We start from the raw sequence: 19,478 nt of genomic DNA, 5'->3' as shown, positions 1-19,478 counted from the left end.
GCTACTTTCTCTTTTTTTCCAATTTGATTGCCACACTTGAAGACAATTCAATTTAGTCTATGGTCGAAAGATTTGTTTTCTTTCTTGCAAAAATAGCAAATGTCTCGTTCAATTTAGAAAGAGGAATCAAAATTGAAAAATCTAAAGTACTTTAATTGATTCATGGACTTCATCTGATTACTATGGGAGATTGTCATATGATTACGTTTTTTTTTTCAATTTTAGTTAGTTTTTTTCAATAGTAACTTTTCATATTATCTAATTATCTTCTATTTGTCATCATTTTAGCTACTATTCTTTGACATGTCTAATTGCTAATTGATATTGATTGTTATCTAACTGCAGTCTTATTTATTTGTTATCAGATGGTTGTTTGATTGTTATTTGATATATAATATATTTATTTGTTTTCTTACTTTACGTGACTTCAGTTTTTTTTACCAATATCGAATGTCAAATCATTATTCTAAGGTTTGACATAAGATGGAAATACCAAAGCTTCATATGTTTGCTGATTATAAATAAAAAAAGATTTGTATAATAGATAGTCATTTAATTTTCAACCGATTGTAAAAAAAATTCTATTATTTTTGTTAATTAGTTAGTCGTCCAATTAACTTCTAATTGTCCCATAAATACTTTATATTTTTTTTACATAACTTATAGTTTTTAATAAAACCACTGAGGTATTAATCACATGACAATCAAATAGAAATAACAAATTACTTTTAAAAAAAACTATTAAAAATCACGACAATCAAGGAACAACCATGCGACGAGCAAACAAAAATCACAATGTAAACCCTAAATGTACCTATTATCTAATGAAAATCACAACATACTTAATATCACTCAATCAGATAACAATCACATTGAGAACCAAATAGCAATCACATATAAAAATTAGATAGTAATCACACGATAATCTATAATTTAACCAATCAATAAAGAATGAACCATGATTGTTATGTCTTTTGACTAAGAACAATTTTTTGAGCTAATTGTCAACCAAACACCTAATATCTAGAGAGCACTGTACGTTTGAAACATAGGCCAAACTTGTCCAAAAAAACACATTCTTTGAATTTGAGGTCCACTCGTCAAAATTCAACCCAGCCTGCCAAAGACATATGTAGCAATAAACGAATCATTGATTGTTGCTGATCAGAATCCCAACGTACAATACTTGACATCTAGAAATTCACACATGACAAATCATATACTAATCCCATGGCAAATACACAAATAATTGGGTGTCAACCAATGTGTAATTTCTCAACATGAGAAAAACGAAATATGTTGCTAATGTTGTCTGAGTGTACCAAAAAGAATATTTAAGATTACATTGATATATAACTATGGAATGAAGGCGTTATTGTTTCATGAAATACAAGTGATAAATTTGGAAGAATAGCCCTTCATTTTAACCTTGCGCAATAAAAGAAAAATGGATATCGATTTCAAAAGGCCCACATTATCAGGCCCATTAATCTACCGACAGCCCAGCACCTGACGTCGTCTCTAGTCCAATCAGAAGCCATCCCGTTAATCCTCTCTTGTGCAATTCCAGATCTCAGCCGTTGGTTCCCCAGCAGCTACAAAGGGTACCAATCAATGTAGTAGACGCGCACACACAGTTGATTAGAACTGGGGAAGAGGACGACTTTGACTATATACTTTAGTTTAATTAAAAATTGAAATTGACGTGTAAAATCCTCATATCTTTATTGCTAAGAAAACAATCTCTATTGGTGTTCCAAGTCAATGTCCAATGGAGTTGATCCCACGTCAACCCCTTCACCATATTTATTGTATTCATTAATTCAACATTTTTAAGGTCAAATTAAAATGTTAATTTTGGATCTAAACCAAATTTATTAAATTTGACTAGGTGAACATTTTAAGGTCAAATTAATTTTTTAATTCTCTTTCCATTAGTTTCATTTTCTTTTTGTTTATTCAATCCCTCACCTTTACAAACTTATCTATTGTTTCTTCAATATGTAATTTGACAAATTTAATGTTTTTTAAAAAATTTGTAGATGACTATATATTAAGTTGAAGGTTTCAAATTCCATGAAAGTTTTACGTACATGATTAGTTTTTTTTTTTTTATATAATTTATTTTGATTCTTTTTAAGGATGTACTCAATTGCAATATGCATATATGCTTTACAATTTGTAAAGGTTTTTCACTTGAGATATTCTTATAGTTGTTGTATTAGGGATCGTTGATCACGTATAAGCCTCAATTCAATACCTAATACCCTACAATGAGCTCACTTTATTGTTACTATTCAAGTTAATTTGTTGGAGAAACACACACTGTTTTCAAAAAAATAAGAAAAACAAAAACACCTAGTTTGTTATTATTACTACTACTTTTAATTTAATAAAACACTGCTTGTTTTTGTTATTCACTTTATACTAATACTTTTAAAAACTATAACAATATTTTAAGTAGTTTTAAAAAACTTGTCTGTTGTCATTAAAATTTGACTCTAAAATAAATGATTTGAAGGTAAATTAAAAGGGTAGTTAGAAAATATGGAGAGAATAAATTTGATTAAAAAAGAAAAACAGAATGAAGATAGACGTCAAGAATTAAGCTCATGGTTAAACCAAAATATAACATCTCCATGATTTAAAAGGTAAAGTCAAAGTCTTTGCTGTCTTATTCTTCTTCTTCTTCTTCTATTTTAGAATAGGAAAAACAACCAAATGAAATAAACAATAAACAAGTGTTTGAATAGTTTACCTTTTATAAATAATTTAAAAAGGAATTTAAATTAAAACAAAAAAAAAAAGAAGAAGAAGTTTGTTTTCCATATTTAAAGGGGCATTTAACAAATCATGTTATTTTGAGGAAAAAAGAAAAAACAGAAATATTTATATATTCTAACAAATTTGAAAAGCTTTGGGAATCAGATTCTAAATCAATCGTAGAAAATGAGTCCAATAAAGAGTTAATTAGGTATAAATTACTTATTACATAAAAACGAAATTAAAATTATTTGGAAAATTCACGGAACTACTCCGAGGACAATTTTGGAAATTCGGTAATTTCTTTCTTTCTTTCTTTCTTTTTTACGCATAGGCGTCGTAATTATTTTTTTTTTAATTTTTTAATTTTTTAATTTTAATTTTGTATTTTTTAAAAATATTTTTTCGTTTGTTTGTTCAGTTCTGAAATCCTTCGATTGGAAGCTCCTTCGGTTTCTCACCATTTCTCCTTGTTCGTTACGAACGGGAAAGGATTGTTGGGTTTGTTGATTCCAAGTTTGATCGAACGTCTCTCAGCTTTTCTTTTTTTTACCTGTAATGCCGTCGGTGTGAATTTACAACGCCTTCAATTTGCCTGTTTTTGGATTCTGATCGGCATTGGCACCGTACTGAAGGACTGAGTTGACAATCTGAGCATCTAGGGTTTTTTTTGTTGTTGTTCTTTTTGGTGTTTAGATGGGGGCTGTGCCTTCTACGCCGAGTCGGACCAACTCGCGGCCGCAGGATACGGCGGAGTACTTAATCGGAACTTTTGTTGGAGAGGAGTCTTTTCCTATTTCATCTGATTTCTGGCAGAAATTGCTTGAGCTTCCTCTTAGCCTGCAATGGCCGACTCACCGTGTTCATCAAGCTTGTGAGCTTTTAGGTTGGTTATGTCTTCAATTGATTTGAATTGTTTAAGAGTAGGATTTCGTTGTCTTAAACTTTGTTATGCTATTGGTTTGGCTCTTAAGGAAGACCGAATACGGAATTGAATATGATCTAACTTCTGGATTAGTTAGATATTATATGTTAGTGGACACTATATGTGCCGCATAAGATTCCATTAGCCCTTGATTAGTGCGTTGGTGCCATGTTGGAGCTTTTATGTGCTATGGTTCAGACCGACAGATTCTTGTGCGAATAACATTTTTTTTTTTTTGTTATAATTAAGCGAACACTGAGTTTGTAGCTATTGCCTCTCCTTGAGGTTGGGCTGCGGCCGGCATTAGACATTATTCTGTAATTTGCTCTGTTTTCCACTACATTTGGAATCCTGGAACTTATTAAATCTTATTTCAATGTTTAGATACAATTGCTGTTATAGGTTTTAGCAACCTTGTTCATCTTTACATCTTTTTAGCTTTGCGAAATTTGTGCAGCGACAAACAACTACAGGACAAGGCATCTTGCAAAGATTTTAACCCACATGGCATGGTGCTTACAAGAGTGCATTACGAACTCTGGAACATCATCCTTGACTTATGAAAAGGCAATTAATGCTGTTTATATCTCGTCCGTTTTCTTGAAGCACTTGATTGAAAATACGAAAAGTGGCAGAATTGAAGAATTATATCTGTCCCTAAACGATAACGAATCAGCATCAAAAGACTTCATAGCTGGTAAAACCTTTTTGGGTATCTTTCTCTTTTATTTGTACACTGTAGAATGGGAGTTCATGATTTTACTAACTTGGTCTCCACATCATAAATTATTATACTTATAGAAGAAAGTTCTTATGTGCTTGGGAAGGTTTTAAGACATTCTCATCGTTTCAGTCGCTCGTGCATGTATGAAGTTGGTTAAATCTGTATATCTGTTTGAAATTAGTTCTATTATAAAATTTCCATTTCATGATCTGTTTCTCAACCAGCATGGCTAGCTGTTTAACCTTATTTTCTAGTTCTCTTTGAAGTACCACAGGCTTCACTCTGCCTCATTTTATATTTTGCAGATCAAAATGTTGAAGATTTTGTAATACACGCTGTTCTTAGCTTTATTGGTTCAGTTAATATAAGGTAAAGTGTTGGATTTGTTCCCTCACCTGATGAAGAGATATTCAGGGTCTATTGTTCTGATTATAACTTTTGGTTAACAGCGATGAGAAATACTTCCTCCACGTGGAGCTACTGAACTTTATGTTGATTGCCATGTCAACTCAACTTCTTTCTGGTCCATCTCCTAGACCAAAGGATTTTAATCCATTTATTGATGCAGCCATGGCTCAGGTAACTGGATTTTTAACTTAGTAAAAACTTCAAATTTTCGAAGTTTATTGCTTCTAAGTTAGTATTGAAATTTTCAGGACAGTGCCTTGGTTATTGTGGTCATGCGCAAACTACTGCTCAATTTTATAAGTCGGCCTAATGTACCCCTAAATAGTTCGTATCCCATATTTTCTGATGGAAATCAATCCGGTGTCTTACAGAGAGTCAGTTCTGCAGCAGGTGTGACACCTTTTCTTTCACTTTTTTGAGTGTTTGTCTACAGACACTTAGTGGATAAGGATATCTTTAACATCATTTTTAATGCAGTACATTCACTCGCGTCTTTGAAACTGATTTTGGGATGTCCGTGTGCAACATTTGGTGTTATTTCTTGTCCAATTACTGGTTTTGGTTTTTTAGTTTTGTTGTGTTAAAAAAATGTCATTTCTTTAGAGACAGCCTTTGTCAGATTTAGTATTCAAGATATATTTTTCTCTATTATTTGGTTCTTCATTAAGCACACTGAAACTGGTCATCCATAATTGGGTTTATATGGCTTTGACTCGATCACCATGTTGCATGTATAGTGTTACTCTTGTTCTTGCTTGAATAAGTTACTAACATTCACATGCCCATGTCATTTTGTTGTCCCAAATCTTCAGTCGATGAGGTTTTTTTTTCTTCTTTCATTCACTGAAAGAATTATGCCTCTTTCTATGACTTGGGATGTGATTTAATGTACTTTTTGTTGTGAACGTGATTTGGCAAACCATTCAAAGCTCCTGTTACTGATATGAAACCTCTGCTAACATGTGTACCTTTGTACAGCAAATTTCGTGTTAATGCCATTCAACTACCTGGTCAGTTCAACTTCACAAGGCTCTGGGAGTCCATTGGCTGATTGCAGTTTAAACGTTCTTCTCATTCTCATTCATTATCGCAAGTGTATTGTTAGCAATGAATCTCTTGCAAGTGGTGATGGCTTTATCTCAGATTCTCTTTTGAAAGAGAGTGCAACCTTTTATGATAATCCGTATTGCAAGGCCTTAGAAAATGCATCTGATGTTGAATGTACGATATTAAGTTTTCTTTTCACCATTGCTATTTGCTTCCTATGCTTTAAGCAGTTTGCGTATGTTTGATACTGGTTTATGCTTGTGGTTGCAGTTGATCGTGTTGATTCAGATGGTAATGCACATAATGGTCTACTTGTGCGGTTACCATTTGCTTCACTGTTTGATACTCTTGGAATGTATGTATTTGATTTCTTGTTGAACTAACATTGTAATCATATGTATAAAATTCATTGGTTAAGTTTTATGCATTTTGGACTCTAGTTGTAGCATTCTACAGTTGCTTGGTTCTAGAATTATTTTTCATACCACGAATGTGCTATTTCAGTTTAGTGAAAAGCCTTGCAGTGGCACGTTGCTTTGAATACGAATTCAGTCTCAGACAACCTTTTGCGTTGAGCTCCTTAACAGGCTATATATGTGCAGGTGCTTGGCTGATGAGGGTTCTGTGCTTCTGCTCTATTCACTATTGCAAGGGAATCCTGACTTCTTGGAATATGTTTTGGTGCGAACTGATTTGGATACATTGGTAAGTTGGTGGAGTTCATATCCCAATATCCTGGGTTACATCTTACATTGCATATTAATCAAGTGCAACACTTCGTTGTTGTGATGTTTTAACTAACATTATTCTTCGATCAGTTGATGGTGATTCAATTTGGATTGAGTCATTTCCGTTTGTGATTTTATTTAAAACACTGTTACTGTGTTAAGTTTGTATAACGATTACAACCATTACATATCCACTTGATGCAGTAATTTAACAACTGTTTCATATTTTTACGCCTGGTTGATAATCTATGAACAGTTGATGCCAATTTTGGAAGCACTCTATAATGCTTCGACAAGGTCATCTAATCAAATCTATATGCTGCTGATCATACTTCTAATTCTTAGTCAGGATTCATCATTTAATGCAAGCATTCACAAACTGGTAAGGCTGATGGCTTCTTGTATGTTTTCCTGCTTCTATGAGTTTCTCTTAAGTTTTATCATTACATGAACAGATACTTCCTGCAGTTCCTTGGTATAAGGAGCGTCTTCTTCATCAAACATCTCTTGGTTCTCTGATGGTGATAATCTTAATCAGGACCGTACAGTTCAACTTATCTAAGTTGCGGGTAGGAATTGACAAGCTCATCTAGTTAAAGTATGATTGGAGTAATTACAATACGTTTTCTGTGGTTTCATGCACAGATGATAATTGTTCTCATATGCCGTTTTTTATCTGATTTCTTAGTCTTAAATGCTTGGGATAAAATTTAAAAAATATGCTTGTGGAGTGATGAGTACCATTGATTTGTATTTAAGCTCTTAGTAAGTTGTATATATAACTTGCGCAAAATGTTTCAAAGTCAAACTGTTCCTGGAATGTGGACCCTTTCTTCTTCTTCTTCTCATTTCTTCATACATACACATACAAGTTATAACGTATTGGGTAATTTTTTGACAGGATGTATATCTCCATACAACTTGTCTTGCGACATTAGCAAACATGGCTCCTCATGTCCACCGTTTGAGTTCATATGCATCCCAGAGGCTGGTCAGCCTTTTTGATATGCTTTCAAGAAAGTATGTGATTAATTCCTTCTGTTGGTTGATTTAGATCTTATAATTTTTCTTCCATGAATCCCTTTGTAATAAGAGATGGGCTGACTTCCACTTAAATTTCTCATTGAAATGGATACTCTTGGAACATTTTTTGGGTTATGCCAACTTATGGACACCTTTTCTCATGGGGAGACTCTTATGTTGTAGTCAATCTTATGAGGTGTGTTTCTGCCGTAATTTTGGATGTAGGTACAACAGATCGGCAGAACTCAAAAACATAAAGGCCGATAATGCTAAAATTGATTCCATGGAAGTCAATTTCCCAGCTGATGATGCGGTATTTCACTAATACTTCGTAGGGCCAAAGTGAAATTCGTGTTTGGATTATCTGAATGATTGCACGATATTTATCATTTCATTTCTTACTTTGCTGAGTAAATTGTTTTTTATTGTAGTCAACTGAGATGCATATTTATACCGACTTCTTGAGACTTGTCCTTGAAATTTTGAATGCAATTCTGTCTTATGCTCTACCACGGAATCCTGAGGTAACATAATACAAGCTGATGGAAGATTCAATAACTGGTTGTACTTGTCTATTTAGCTTTGTTCTTATTAACTTACCCCTTTTTTCATTGGATCTGTACACTTCTGCAGTTTATATATGCATTAATGCACCGGCAGGAAGTATTTCAGCCATTCAAGAATCACCCGCGATTTAATGAACTTCTTGAGAACATATACACTGTATGCTTCAGAATATTTTATAATGTTCTTTTTTCAATTTTATCTCCCCTATCTCTGTTAATATTCCTATTTAACTTCTTACTTATTTGCCTTTGTCAGTCAGTTACAGGTACTTATTTACTTGTTAAAACTGTGTAGGTATTAGATTTCTTCAATAGCCGCATAGATGCTCAAAGAATGGATGATGATTGGTCAGTAGAGAAAGTGCTGCAAGTTATCATTAATAACTGCAGATCTTGGCGTGGGGAAGGCTTGAAGGTGAGAAGAAAACCCAATGTTTAGCTGAATAACCTCTTCAAACTTCATTTCTGAAGACCACTTACTTTATTACTTTGATTTTTTATATGAATTTATATTACTGTAGATGTTTACTCAACTACGTTTCACGTATGAGCAAGAGAGTCATCCCGAAGAGTTTTTCATTCCATATGTTTGGCAGCTTGTACTATCAACCTGGTATCTTTCCTTCATCCTCCTTTTATGTGAAATCTATGCGTACTTTCATCAGAGAAATCAAAACAAAGTTGGTTGCTGCTGTCCCTTGTCGAATTTCATCACATGATTTTAAAATTAATTTTCTGCTTATAACTACATTTTGGTTGTTTTATATTTATGGAGTTTTGGATTCTCTTGGGAATATTTCATGATGTCATCGTATCGGAATTGTTAAATCATTTTCTTCTTCATCAGACTTCCTTTATTCTCCTTGCTTTTCTTTTCTTTACGTCAATCTAGCACATGTAGCTAACCCATGCTTCCCTTTCTCTATATCTGACTTTTCAGTGGATTCAACTTCAATTCTGGAGTCATAAATTTGTTTCCGGCCAATGTACCTTCAGAAGTAAGTGTCTTCAATATGTAGTCAACTTTTACCAGATGATCTGACTTTTCCTTTTTTCCCCCCTCTCTTGAACATGATTAAGAACAATAAAGAGAAATACAAAACGAAATTGAACTTACAGCAAATTCTACTGATGTGAGAATAGAATAGTATGTATTGAATTGTATGCTTACACATTTAATATCACAGAAATGCAATGATGGAGATCCGACTCAAGATGATAAGCAAGCAAATGGTGAGGTTCAGAAGTTGGCGATTTACGTTGATCCTTAGGCAAGATTGTAAGGTAAGACAATACCCTGCTACCCCCAGTAGAGATGATGTGGATGGTATAAGGTGAATATGTATATAGATGAAAATATATTCATCCATTCTTTTCTGTTTATATGTTTTGAAGCAAGAAGCCCACTGTAGATAAATCATTTTGAGGGAGATAAAATTGTGTAATGAATAAGAGACTGCGAGCAAATATAATATTAAGATATAAATTTTATGGTCTAAAAATAAATCCCAGATAAATGCTCCTTTAGTTTCATTGATATTTAAATGTTAAACATGCATATGTTAGTTAAATTTATCATATCTCATCATTTTTGGATTAATGGTGATTTAAGATGACATCATAGCCAAAGTCCTGTCTTTAAACTCTCTTGTAATGCCATTCATTTCTATTCAATATTGGTTTTGTTAAGGTTTAGTTGTGTTTAAAATGTATTTATACAATTAAATTTATCATAACCTGTACCCTTAAGTTTAAGTTTTTGGATTGATGAGTTGATTTAACACTTTGAGGATGTGATTTTATTGTCTTTCATTCAGTCAATTTTGAAATGTTCTTCTATAATTTGATTGGTTTACGTAGATAGTTGTTATAGATTATAGCCCTGTGGTGACTGGTGAGGTTATTTTTTGTTTTTCATACACCTTGCCCCCTCCCGTTTCTCTTTGTTACTTGTTCATAAGTAGCATTTTAGATAATAACTTGTGTTTGATCTATTAATCAATAGCTTAGATTGGTGGGATAGTGTTAAAACAAAAGAAATGATTTTACTAGAAAATTCAAAATGTTGGTAAATCTTTGCTTCGTCTCTCAAGCCATCAAGTATTTGGAATACAAAACTAAAAATTTATGAAAAGAGCAATAATTATTTGCGATGCACTTATACAGAAGATGGGTGTAGATATTCTACCAAAGTGAAGTTGAGTTGGGTGTAGTCCAACTACACTCAAATTTAAGTCATAGACATCTTCTAAGCCCATTTTGTGTACCACCTAACTTGATTTTTTCCCACCAATTTAAGTAACTGTTACGGGATAAATTTTGTTTTCAAAAGATAAAAATATATTTGAAATTTCTGTTTTGTACGATAAAATGTGTATCTAAGTATTGCCCTCTTTAATATTAGACATAATATATAGATGTTACAGAAGGTGGCCAATGCCCCATGGTCCCCCAGTTTTATATTTCTAATATTTTCACGTGTGTTTTCATATCTCCATATTTCAAGGTACACTATATATGATTTCTAAATAGGAATGATCTGATTCCTAGATGAAGGTCAGATGATAGAATAAAATACAATTTGTTTGAAACTATAAATTTCAAACTTAATTATTAACCAAAATTCAAGTAGCAACTATAGTACACACTGTCACTAATAGTTCTTTTTTATGTTAGTATCCAGAATTGTTGTTTTAGATTACTTAAAATACATTTTCAAATATGAAAAAAATGAACAAGGGTTACATTAAATTTTTAATTCTATAACAATTGGATCTATAGAATTTTAAAAGTCAAATTTGAACTCTTCGTAAATAATTTTGAATAATTTTGACGTTTATAAAAATTATGCTATTTAATAATTTAAGTATAAACCCATGAACAAGAAGTATTGGTCTGAGTTGCTTTCAATGAGTCTTAATTCAAGATATTCCATAAAGTAATTTTAAGCATTAAACGAGTCCGATCTGATAAGAATCAAACAATCGATTAACCATTTCTCATCAAAGTGAATAATTATGGTCAGTTCGGAAAAAACAATGTTAACAAATCGATGGAGATTCCATAATATGATTGAATAGTAATAAAAAAATAAACATAAAGGAATAATATTGGCTCATGATAAAGGTTCTTACTACACTTGAATAGCTTCTTTCCTTTACATTCCTAAATTCATTTGATTAATAGAATACTATATTAGACATTGCATAAAATGTGTAAAACTTATACAAGGCTTCCACCTTTAACATATTCAGTGAAGGCCAAGGCAACAAGGCCCAACATGGCGAACCTCCCATTCCACAGCTCGGCGTTAGAACTCATTATCCCCTTCGAGTTCGACTCAGCGCTCACTCCTTTAAACAATGGAATCAATGATGCCAATGTCAGAACCACGCTCGTTCCCACAAACCATGGAATCCCTCCGTTGGCTATTTGCTCGAACACGTCCTGCCCTTTCGATACTTCAACTGCCAGAGCAGCCACGAACCCGATCATCGCTAGCCGCCCGTTGATCCTCTCTGGCCCTGGCCCGCTGAACGCCAAAATATCTGTTAGTTTCGTACTCGTCACCTGCATATATATATATAGTCAAGATCTGTAGTTAACGATGTATTCCGTTTCGATCTGTTGATAGATCGAGAGAGAAACAGTCGGTGATTATGCACGTTTGTTCACCTTAGACGGTGGCGAGGGAGATGGCTCTGGTTTGGGAGGTGACGGTGGGATCGATGATGGAATCGCTTGCTCTCTCTGATCCTCCTAAAATCAAGGCGGAGAAATGGATTACTTTACGGTTAAGTCCCTACAAAGTTAAGTTACAAAATCGAAGTAAACGTATACCTCCGCCATGCATCGCACTCGAAAGGCGGCCGTACTCCGGGAGCACGGTCGAAGCGCCGCCGGGAGTAGGCGATTCGTCGTTGTCCTATAAACACCTCGAGTAGCGGTGGTTGACAGAATGGATTGCATCACAGCAGAAGCGGCCATCGTGATCTGCGTCGAGGAAGGAAACGACTTCGGAGCAAAGAAGGCAGCAACTGTAACTGGTGGTAACGGTAGCGGTAGTTGAAGAAATAGATATGGAATTTACACTCGAATCGGAAGTGAAACGATATTGGTGGTGGAATGATGACTCTCGGCGGGGGTTTATATAGCGGAGGATGGGGTAGGGAATGGTGGATACTTAAGTACCACGTCAGCAGTTTCTAATTACTGCCAAAGAAGAGAGTCACGTGTCTTTGTTTGTCCACACATGAAAAGGGAAATGACGTGGCTTCCTAATTAACCGTAGAGGATCAAAGGAAACTTTTGTACAGCGTGCTTCAAAAGTAGTTGGAAGAAGTTTCTAGATCAGTGGAGTAGTAATTTGGGTTTTTATTCATAACTTGTGGCGTGGAGTAAACCACTGCGAAGCAAGAGCCTTGTTGAGATAATTTTAGTGGTAGGAATTCATTTACATCTCGTACTTTATAAAAAGATTAATTCGTTTTTCACTCAATCGAGGCTGCCCAAACCCTCAATACCCACTTGCCCGATGGACGACGACAAAAGCATGTATAGTGATGAAGGTTATTAGAAGTTCGTTTGCAAGTATTTATACCATATACCTACTTTCTAAACACAAGTCTTCACAATTACCATCTTTTTTTCTTTTCGTACAACTTTTTCTCTTTTTGCTATAGCCTTTAAGCCCAAAATTATTTCCCACGTTTTTAATTGTTTTTCTAACTTAAAAATATATTAAATTACAATTTTATAGGTATAGAGCATTTAAGAGGAATGATTCAACGTTAAGAATCTAATGAAGGTGAAATAGATCAAATCTAGGCCTTGTCGAAGTAAGGTTAATTGGGAGAAAAGTCGCACAAAATTACATAACTACCTTAGCACAAGTGTCGCATGACTTGCTATTTGATGTGACGTTGCATTATAAGTTGTAAGTGCCAAAACATTGTAGTATCGCAACACTACTGTAAAGCGTTGTGACGAATGAAAAACCCTGCTACACGTGTAAGAGTACCATGTTACTACTCATGAGCATCAAGAAGATGGTTGTTGTTATATATCTAGATTTTATGAATTTTTAGGTCAATTCTCTTTTAGGCTTTCAACCCCATCTTCTCCTTTCATCTTCTGGTTTCAATGTAATTTTTTTTTATAGAGCTCCTCTCAAAACAGTTTTTGTGGCTAAGTTGATTATGCTAGTTTTGAGCTACGTGAAATCCATTGTTTGATTTTGACGTCAACTGTTTAAGTGGGGGAGTGTGTCACGGACATATTTTTTCAAAGTGTGTTTACCTTTGGTTATATGCTCCGATTACCCCCAGTTTATCTCATCTTTAGTTTCCATAACTAGTTTAGGTGTTTGCTTTTCATTCTAGGTTATAAAAGCTTGGGTGTGACGTTTCGGAATTTTCATATGCAAGCCTGCCAGATAAGAAAATGTTCAAAATGTACTATAGGAGAGACATACTAGTTGAATCCCCGCCCAAGCATTAGTTGTACTCTTTGCAAGCAACCATTTTTCCTTACAATTGACAGTCTTTAATGCTTATTGTAACGTCTATTTCAATATACTTTTTTCTTTCCCGCGTTTTATAAATAAAATTTCCTTAAAACGCAAACGAAGGTTACGACATACATCGACGTTACCCACGACTCTTGGATTTTGATCGGCTGACTTGTTCATCGAGTTAGAACAAGTGCCGCACAATCGTAGCGTTCAATCGTCTGTTTCGAGGTTGAAACGCTACGATTGTGACACATTGCGTTCTTGTTATGATGGTTCACAAACATAATCGTTTATTAACTTGGGGGCTTATCTGGATTAAATCGTCCTAGTGAAACCTTGTAGGCTTAATGTGGGCATTTAGTATTTATGGACACTTATCATTCCTATTTTATCGAGCATCTAGTTTAATTAATAAATAAATAAATATATATATATATATATATATATATATATATATATATATATATATATTCAAATGTTCATGATTATTGTACTGGTACTCTGGAAATTAAACCATATACTAGTGGGTTAATATTTAGAACTTTTGTTCATTTTTTGCCCAAGAAAATGTTTATTTCAAAATGAACAAAAAGTAAGAAAATGTTTATTTCAAAATGAACAAAAAGTAAACAATATAAAGATGAAAACAAACGTTTTATAATACTTATAGTTAAAAGTATGAATATCAAAATTAACAATTGCTAAAATATAATAAAAAAAGTCCCATCAAAATAGTATTTCAAATCTATATTATTTTTGGAGTTTGTAAAATTAGTAAAAAAGAAAAAATCATTTACACTTTTTAAATTGAAAAAATAATAAATTTAAAAACACGTTAGGTTGTTTACTATAATCAATTATAGTCATGTTTGTCAAAATTTTAAAAAAGTGTTAGGACTTTTATGTTTTTTTCCAGTAATTTTTTTTAGAATCCAGAGGTTAAATAAATATTTTTAATTTTTGTAAAACCAACGTAGGTATAAACTTATACGTTTTAGACACAAAAATAGAAAAAATTGTGGACTTAGAGGACAAAAATAGAATTAAAGGAATACGTTTACGTTATAATGTCTATTCATATGAAACAATAATAAACCCAACCCCGCGGGTTTATTTTTCATTACGCGCTATAATAAAAATTATGAAAGGATCAGTTTTGTAAAACACTAAGAGGAGGAAGGGGTAGTTTTACAAATTTGAAGGGGGGAAGGGCTTCCTAACCCCATTCATCGTTTTTAGATTTCGGAAGAAGAAATCAACCCGTAAATCAGAGAAAATGGAGAGGAGGGTGAGAGAGAAGGGTCTCGGATTTCTGTTGGCGGCTTTTCTTCTGTTGAGCCTAATCGCCGGAATCGATTCCATTTCTGTCACTGTGAACGAGGTTGAATGCGTCTATGAGTACGTATTGTACGAAGGCGACTCTGTTTCTGGGAATTTTGTCGTCGTCGATCATGATATTTTCTGGGGTGCCGATCATCCCGGCATCGAATTCACTGTAATCTCCGTTCATTCCATCTTTTATCTGTTCTTTTATTCATTATTTCATGACGGCGTTGTCATTCGTTTCTCCCGATTTGTAGATTTGGATCTTGGATTTGGGGAGGGGGTGCGAGGATCCGATTTTGCTGGGTTTTTTATTTTTATTTTGTGAATTTGATTTGGGAGAGAAGGGTAAAGGATGTTGAATTCTTTAAGAACCTTGAAATGTTTGCCCTTTTGTTAATTTTGATGTATGGTGTTAGTTTGTTTGGATTTCTGATCATATTTTATATTGACAATTGTAATTCATTATGCGAGATTATCTTCTATTTGCTGTCTCTGATCAATCAATTCACATTTTTAATCTTCTTTCGGGCCATGAGCCGCCTGCATCCTAGATATGTTTAGAGAAGTACATAAAAATGTGCCCTTTTGTTTCTTCTTCTTCTTTAATCCATCTTATCTTAGATGTGTTGTTTCTTTGGCTTTGATTCGCTGGATATTGGTGTACCTGAAATCTCATGACGGCGTTTTGAATCTAGTGGCTGATTGTTTCATATCCATAATAAAATGTTCTTTTGAAGATATCCTAATGTGGGTTACTTTCTTGCAGGTTACATCCCCCGCAGGTAATGTGGTACATTCTTTGAAGGAGACATCTGGTGACAAGTTTGAGTTTAAGGCTCCTCGCAGTGGAATGTATAAATTCTGTTTTCATAATCCCTACTCGACTCCAGAGACGGTTTCTTTCTACATCCATGTTGGTCACATTCCCAACGAACATGACCATGCTAAAGATGGTAATTGATTACAGTGCTGCATAGATGCTACACTTTTGTGCTTAGAGTTATTGGTTTGCATATGAAACCTCATTCACGTCGTTGTGGTAATTTTTTGCAGAACATCTAGACCCCATAAATGTTAAAATTGCAGAGCTTAGAGAGGCATTGGAGTCAGTCATTTCTGAGCAGAAATATCTGAAAGCACGTGATGCACGCCACCGTCACAGTATGTGTTTTTTTTTTTTGCACAGTTTTGTAGGATTGGTATATTTATGGCAATTCGTGGAATTCTTGTTAGCGAATGTGGTATTTAACTCCTTGGCACAAGATGAATGTCTTTTCTTCTCTAGTGGTCCAACATAACTATCATGAATATGATTGGAACTTGAGGTCTCTGTGTGAGATTCCAACACATGATAGCTTAATCATGAAGCCTTTAACAATGCCTATAGGATCAAATGTTGAAACCATGAGCTGAATAAATAAATTTGGATTAATCTAATTATTTTCAACTAGAATTATATCTCATGGAATTACGTTAGAAATTGCACCCTTTTTCTTCTAGTCTAATATTAATGTAGAGGCATAGACATGACGGACTCTATCCATATTTATGGTTCACACTGTTCAGCCATGGCACGTTAAAAAAGAGTATATTTGACAATATTTTTGTTTTTCTTTTCGCTTTCAATATGTTTTTCTTGTTCTCACCCCATCTTCCCTTTGGTTATGTGCTAGTGAGATAAGATATTAGAAAGAAAATAGCTGAAGGATGTATAGAAGAAGTGATAATTTATTCTATCCTTTTGTTTGGGTAGCACACAATTCTACTGAAAAATGAGAGGTTATAGACTGAACTTATGACTTGAGAAAAAATGATGTACAATAGATATAAACTAACATTTTTTTAGATATTAAAATTCTGCCAAGATATAGAAGCTAGAATGAAAATAACCATCTGCCATGATTTTACCACAATTCACCCCCCACCCCCACCCCCACCCCACCACACAATTTTTGTTAGAATCTTATACAGTTACCAATGTCAGCTTCCTAACAGAACGTAAGATATTATTACTTTAGCTCAAGAAAGTAAATTTAGAGATTTTGAGTTTAAATTCCTTAAATTTCATCTTTCATTTTCCATTCTACGCTAGTAGTCCCACATGCCAATGCTTATGATGAAATTAGCATATATTAACATATGAGTCCACGGTGGGTGGAGCGAATGTTTAATTTCTCCTAACCACACTTGAAGTTGAAGTTATGGGTAGTTCTACTGCACCAAGAAGTTATTCTTTAAGACCGTTTTGTCTATTAAATTAGGACACTCTGTTATTGTTTTTGCTACCGTTTCCTTGCCCCATTGTTGAGATGAAGCTGACAACTTATTGTTTTCCTTCTGAATGCAGCAAATGAGAGTACAAGAAAGCGTGTAATTTTCTATACAGTGGGAGAGTATTTGTTGCTTGCTGTTGCAAGTGGCCTTCAGGTCATTTATATTCGTCGGCTCTTCAGCAAGTCGGTTGCGTATAACCGTGTCTGAGTTTCCATCCTAGTGGTAACATTATCGTCTCTTTGTTAGGCTTCAGGAACTTTAGGAATGAATTATAAACTATCATTTGTTGAAAAAATTACATTGGTACGTTATATAATCACTTTTGACTATGCTACCATCCTTCATCATAACTTGGGTTCACGTGTTAGATCTTCTTGAAGTTAGGGAGAAGCCGTTTACCTTAGTTATAATGCTTCAATGAGATGATGTGGTTCCAAATAGCATCCTCATTGCCCCTCTTTTGTTATGAAAAGCTGAAAGTCTATTATACAAACCAAAAACTAAATTATACACTCAGCGAATTGAAACTATGTTACGTACATCATACCATTTAATGATCGCTAGGGAATAACTATCTCTATCTACTATTGTTCAAACTTATAGGAAATGAGAAATGGAAAACATTTCTACAGTTTAGTCTCTAACCATTTCTTAGAGATGGTTAAAGGAAATCCCTCACCATATTTCTGATGGTATAATTTTGAATATGAATAGTTCTTTGGAAGGGCTTGAAATATTTAGAGTTTGATGTGGGAGCCTGTTACAATTTCTTTTACCCATATGTTACTTTTATGTGGATTGTTTTTAATCCGGATATTATTTAGGGGATCGCTATTCCTTTTTATCTTGCATTACTTTACATGCATCTCGTTTCACCATTAATTCTTTAATTTATAGAGATCAAAACTTTAGGCCAAACATATAATGGGTAGTTTGTTTTCTTTTGGAATTAAAATTATGTAACATCTTAGTCAGTCTCTATCGAAATTGACTATTTAAATGTTTGAGATGAAACATGCCTGACCTTCCAGAGGATTCAATTTCAAATGTCTATCTTTTTTAAAATTTTGTGCATCTCTTAGTGGAAGATTGTAGGTCATGTTTTAATATTATAAGTTATAATTAAACGGAATTCATATTGAATGCAGATTTACATCAATACTGTTCCAACTTTTCATTTGTTTGATGTATCCATTTCATTAAAGTGGAAGACTCATGTTTTCATATATCTGGAAAAAATAATAAGACATTCTTATTGTTTCATTGTGAGTCAGTTTTTTTCTCATCAAAATCATAGAGGACTATCCAAAAGTTTTATCTTTCCCTTTCAAGTGACAAAAAAATGGGGTTCAAATATTCGAACTTTGAGGAGAAATGTTACCGTTAAAGTTTGGTTACAGAAAGAAAGTATTAGCAGAAAACGTCTCTGCATTCTAGTCCAAAGCGATCAAGAACTTTCTCCATTAGGGTTGGGTATTGATTAAGCACTCTTCTTAAACAGTTTGATGCATGTTTCCAAAATTACTTTAGGCAGGTTTAAAATCACTTCAAGTAATGTTTGTGCTCCTTTTCAACGTTAGTTAAATATTTAGTTTTACGATTTTACATGAATATTTGTATTGTTGAAATTAGTTTCGAATTATTAAATTAAAGGTCTTAATGATATCACAGTGATTTTAACTTTTTCAACATATTCTACTCCATGAGTTTCTTTTCATTCTTCTACAATAAATTTATCATTAAGTAATTTGAGTGAGAAGATCAAACTATCAAACTTTAGAATAATAGTTGGTACTTGATCCGCTTTACTATTATACAATTTTGTTTTAGTTTACCATCCATTTAAAATGGTAGATGATGTAATAATTCTTATTTTCATGTTATTACATATCTAGTGTGAAATCACTTGCATGCACAAAATGATACATTGTTGGATTGTATAACCACTATCATCCCACTAAGTCCTCCAAAATTTTTGTAATTTTCTAATCACATATTGTTTTCAAATGTAAATACAATTATCACTATATTTTTCATTCATATAAGTATCTTGCTTATACAATGAAAGAGAATGTACAATATACTAGTGAGATGTGTATCCATTTCTACCGCCACCATAAATAAGTGCATCTAATTATTGACATCAAATGAATCTCTTGAACTAAAAACAATACAATGTAAA

The 19,478-nt window shown here is 33.6% G+C and overlaps 3 protein-coding genes across 3 annotated transcripts; 2 read left to right on the top strand and 1 right to left on the bottom strand.

Annotated features, from left to right (window-relative positions):
* The first annotated feature begins 3,184 nt into the window (after positions 1–3,184).
* LOC101221590 (dymeclin) lies at positions 3,185–9,740 on the top strand. The gene is made up of 18 exons (XM_004134067.3): positions 3,185–3,649; positions 4,146–4,385; positions 4,718–4,781; positions 4,862–4,991; positions 5,069–5,210; positions 5,799–6,041; positions 6,138–6,222; positions 6,470–6,572; positions 6,852–6,977; positions 7,051–7,164; positions 7,497–7,615; positions 7,844–7,931; positions 8,050–8,142; positions 8,252–8,341; positions 8,480–8,599; positions 8,706–8,797; positions 9,125–9,182; positions 9,372–9,740. The coding sequence occupies exons 1-18, from the start codon at positions 3,460–3,462 to the stop codon at positions 9,453–9,455; spliced, it is 2,181 nt and encodes a 726-aa protein (XP_004134115.1). The 5' UTR covers positions 3,185–3,459; the 3' UTR covers positions 9,456–9,740.
* Positions 9,741–11,225: 1,485 nt separating this feature from the next.
* Positions 11,226–12,325, bottom strand: LOC101222770 (early light-induced protein 1, chloroplastic). Its single transcript, XM_004134072.3, has 3 exons — positions 12,025–12,325; positions 11,860–11,943; positions 11,226–11,754 (listed from the first exon to the last, which is right to left on the bottom strand). Exons 1-3 carry the CDS (start codon positions 12,169–12,171, stop codon positions 11,407–11,409), a joined length of 579 nt encoding a protein of 192 aa, XP_004134120.1. The 5' UTR covers positions 12,172–12,325; the 3' UTR covers positions 11,226–11,406.
* A 2,475-nt stretch (positions 12,326–14,800) lies between these two features.
* LOC101222530 (transmembrane emp24 domain-containing protein p24beta3) lies at positions 14,801–17,826 on the top strand. Its single transcript, XM_004134071.3, has 4 exons — positions 14,801–15,191; positions 15,789–15,975; positions 16,076–16,183; positions 17,370–17,826. Exons 1-4 carry the CDS (start codon positions 14,973–14,975, stop codon positions 17,501–17,503), a joined length of 648 nt encoding a protein of 215 aa, XP_004134119.1. The 5' UTR covers positions 14,801–14,972; the 3' UTR covers positions 17,504–17,826.
* Positions 17,827–19,478: the final 1,652 nt, after the last annotated feature.

The sequence above is a fragment of the Cucumis sativus genome, chromosome 3, assembly GCF_000004075.3.
Source record: "Cucumis sativus cultivar 9930 chromosome 3, Cucumber_9930_V3, whole genome shotgun sequence".
In the NCBI taxonomy this organism is placed as follows: domain Eukaryota; kingdom Viridiplantae; phylum Streptophyta; class Magnoliopsida; order Cucurbitales; family Cucurbitaceae; genus Cucumis; species Cucumis sativus.
The sequence above is the reverse complement of the archived record's forward strand: the minus strand, read 5'-3'. Positions and strand labels throughout refer to the sequence as shown.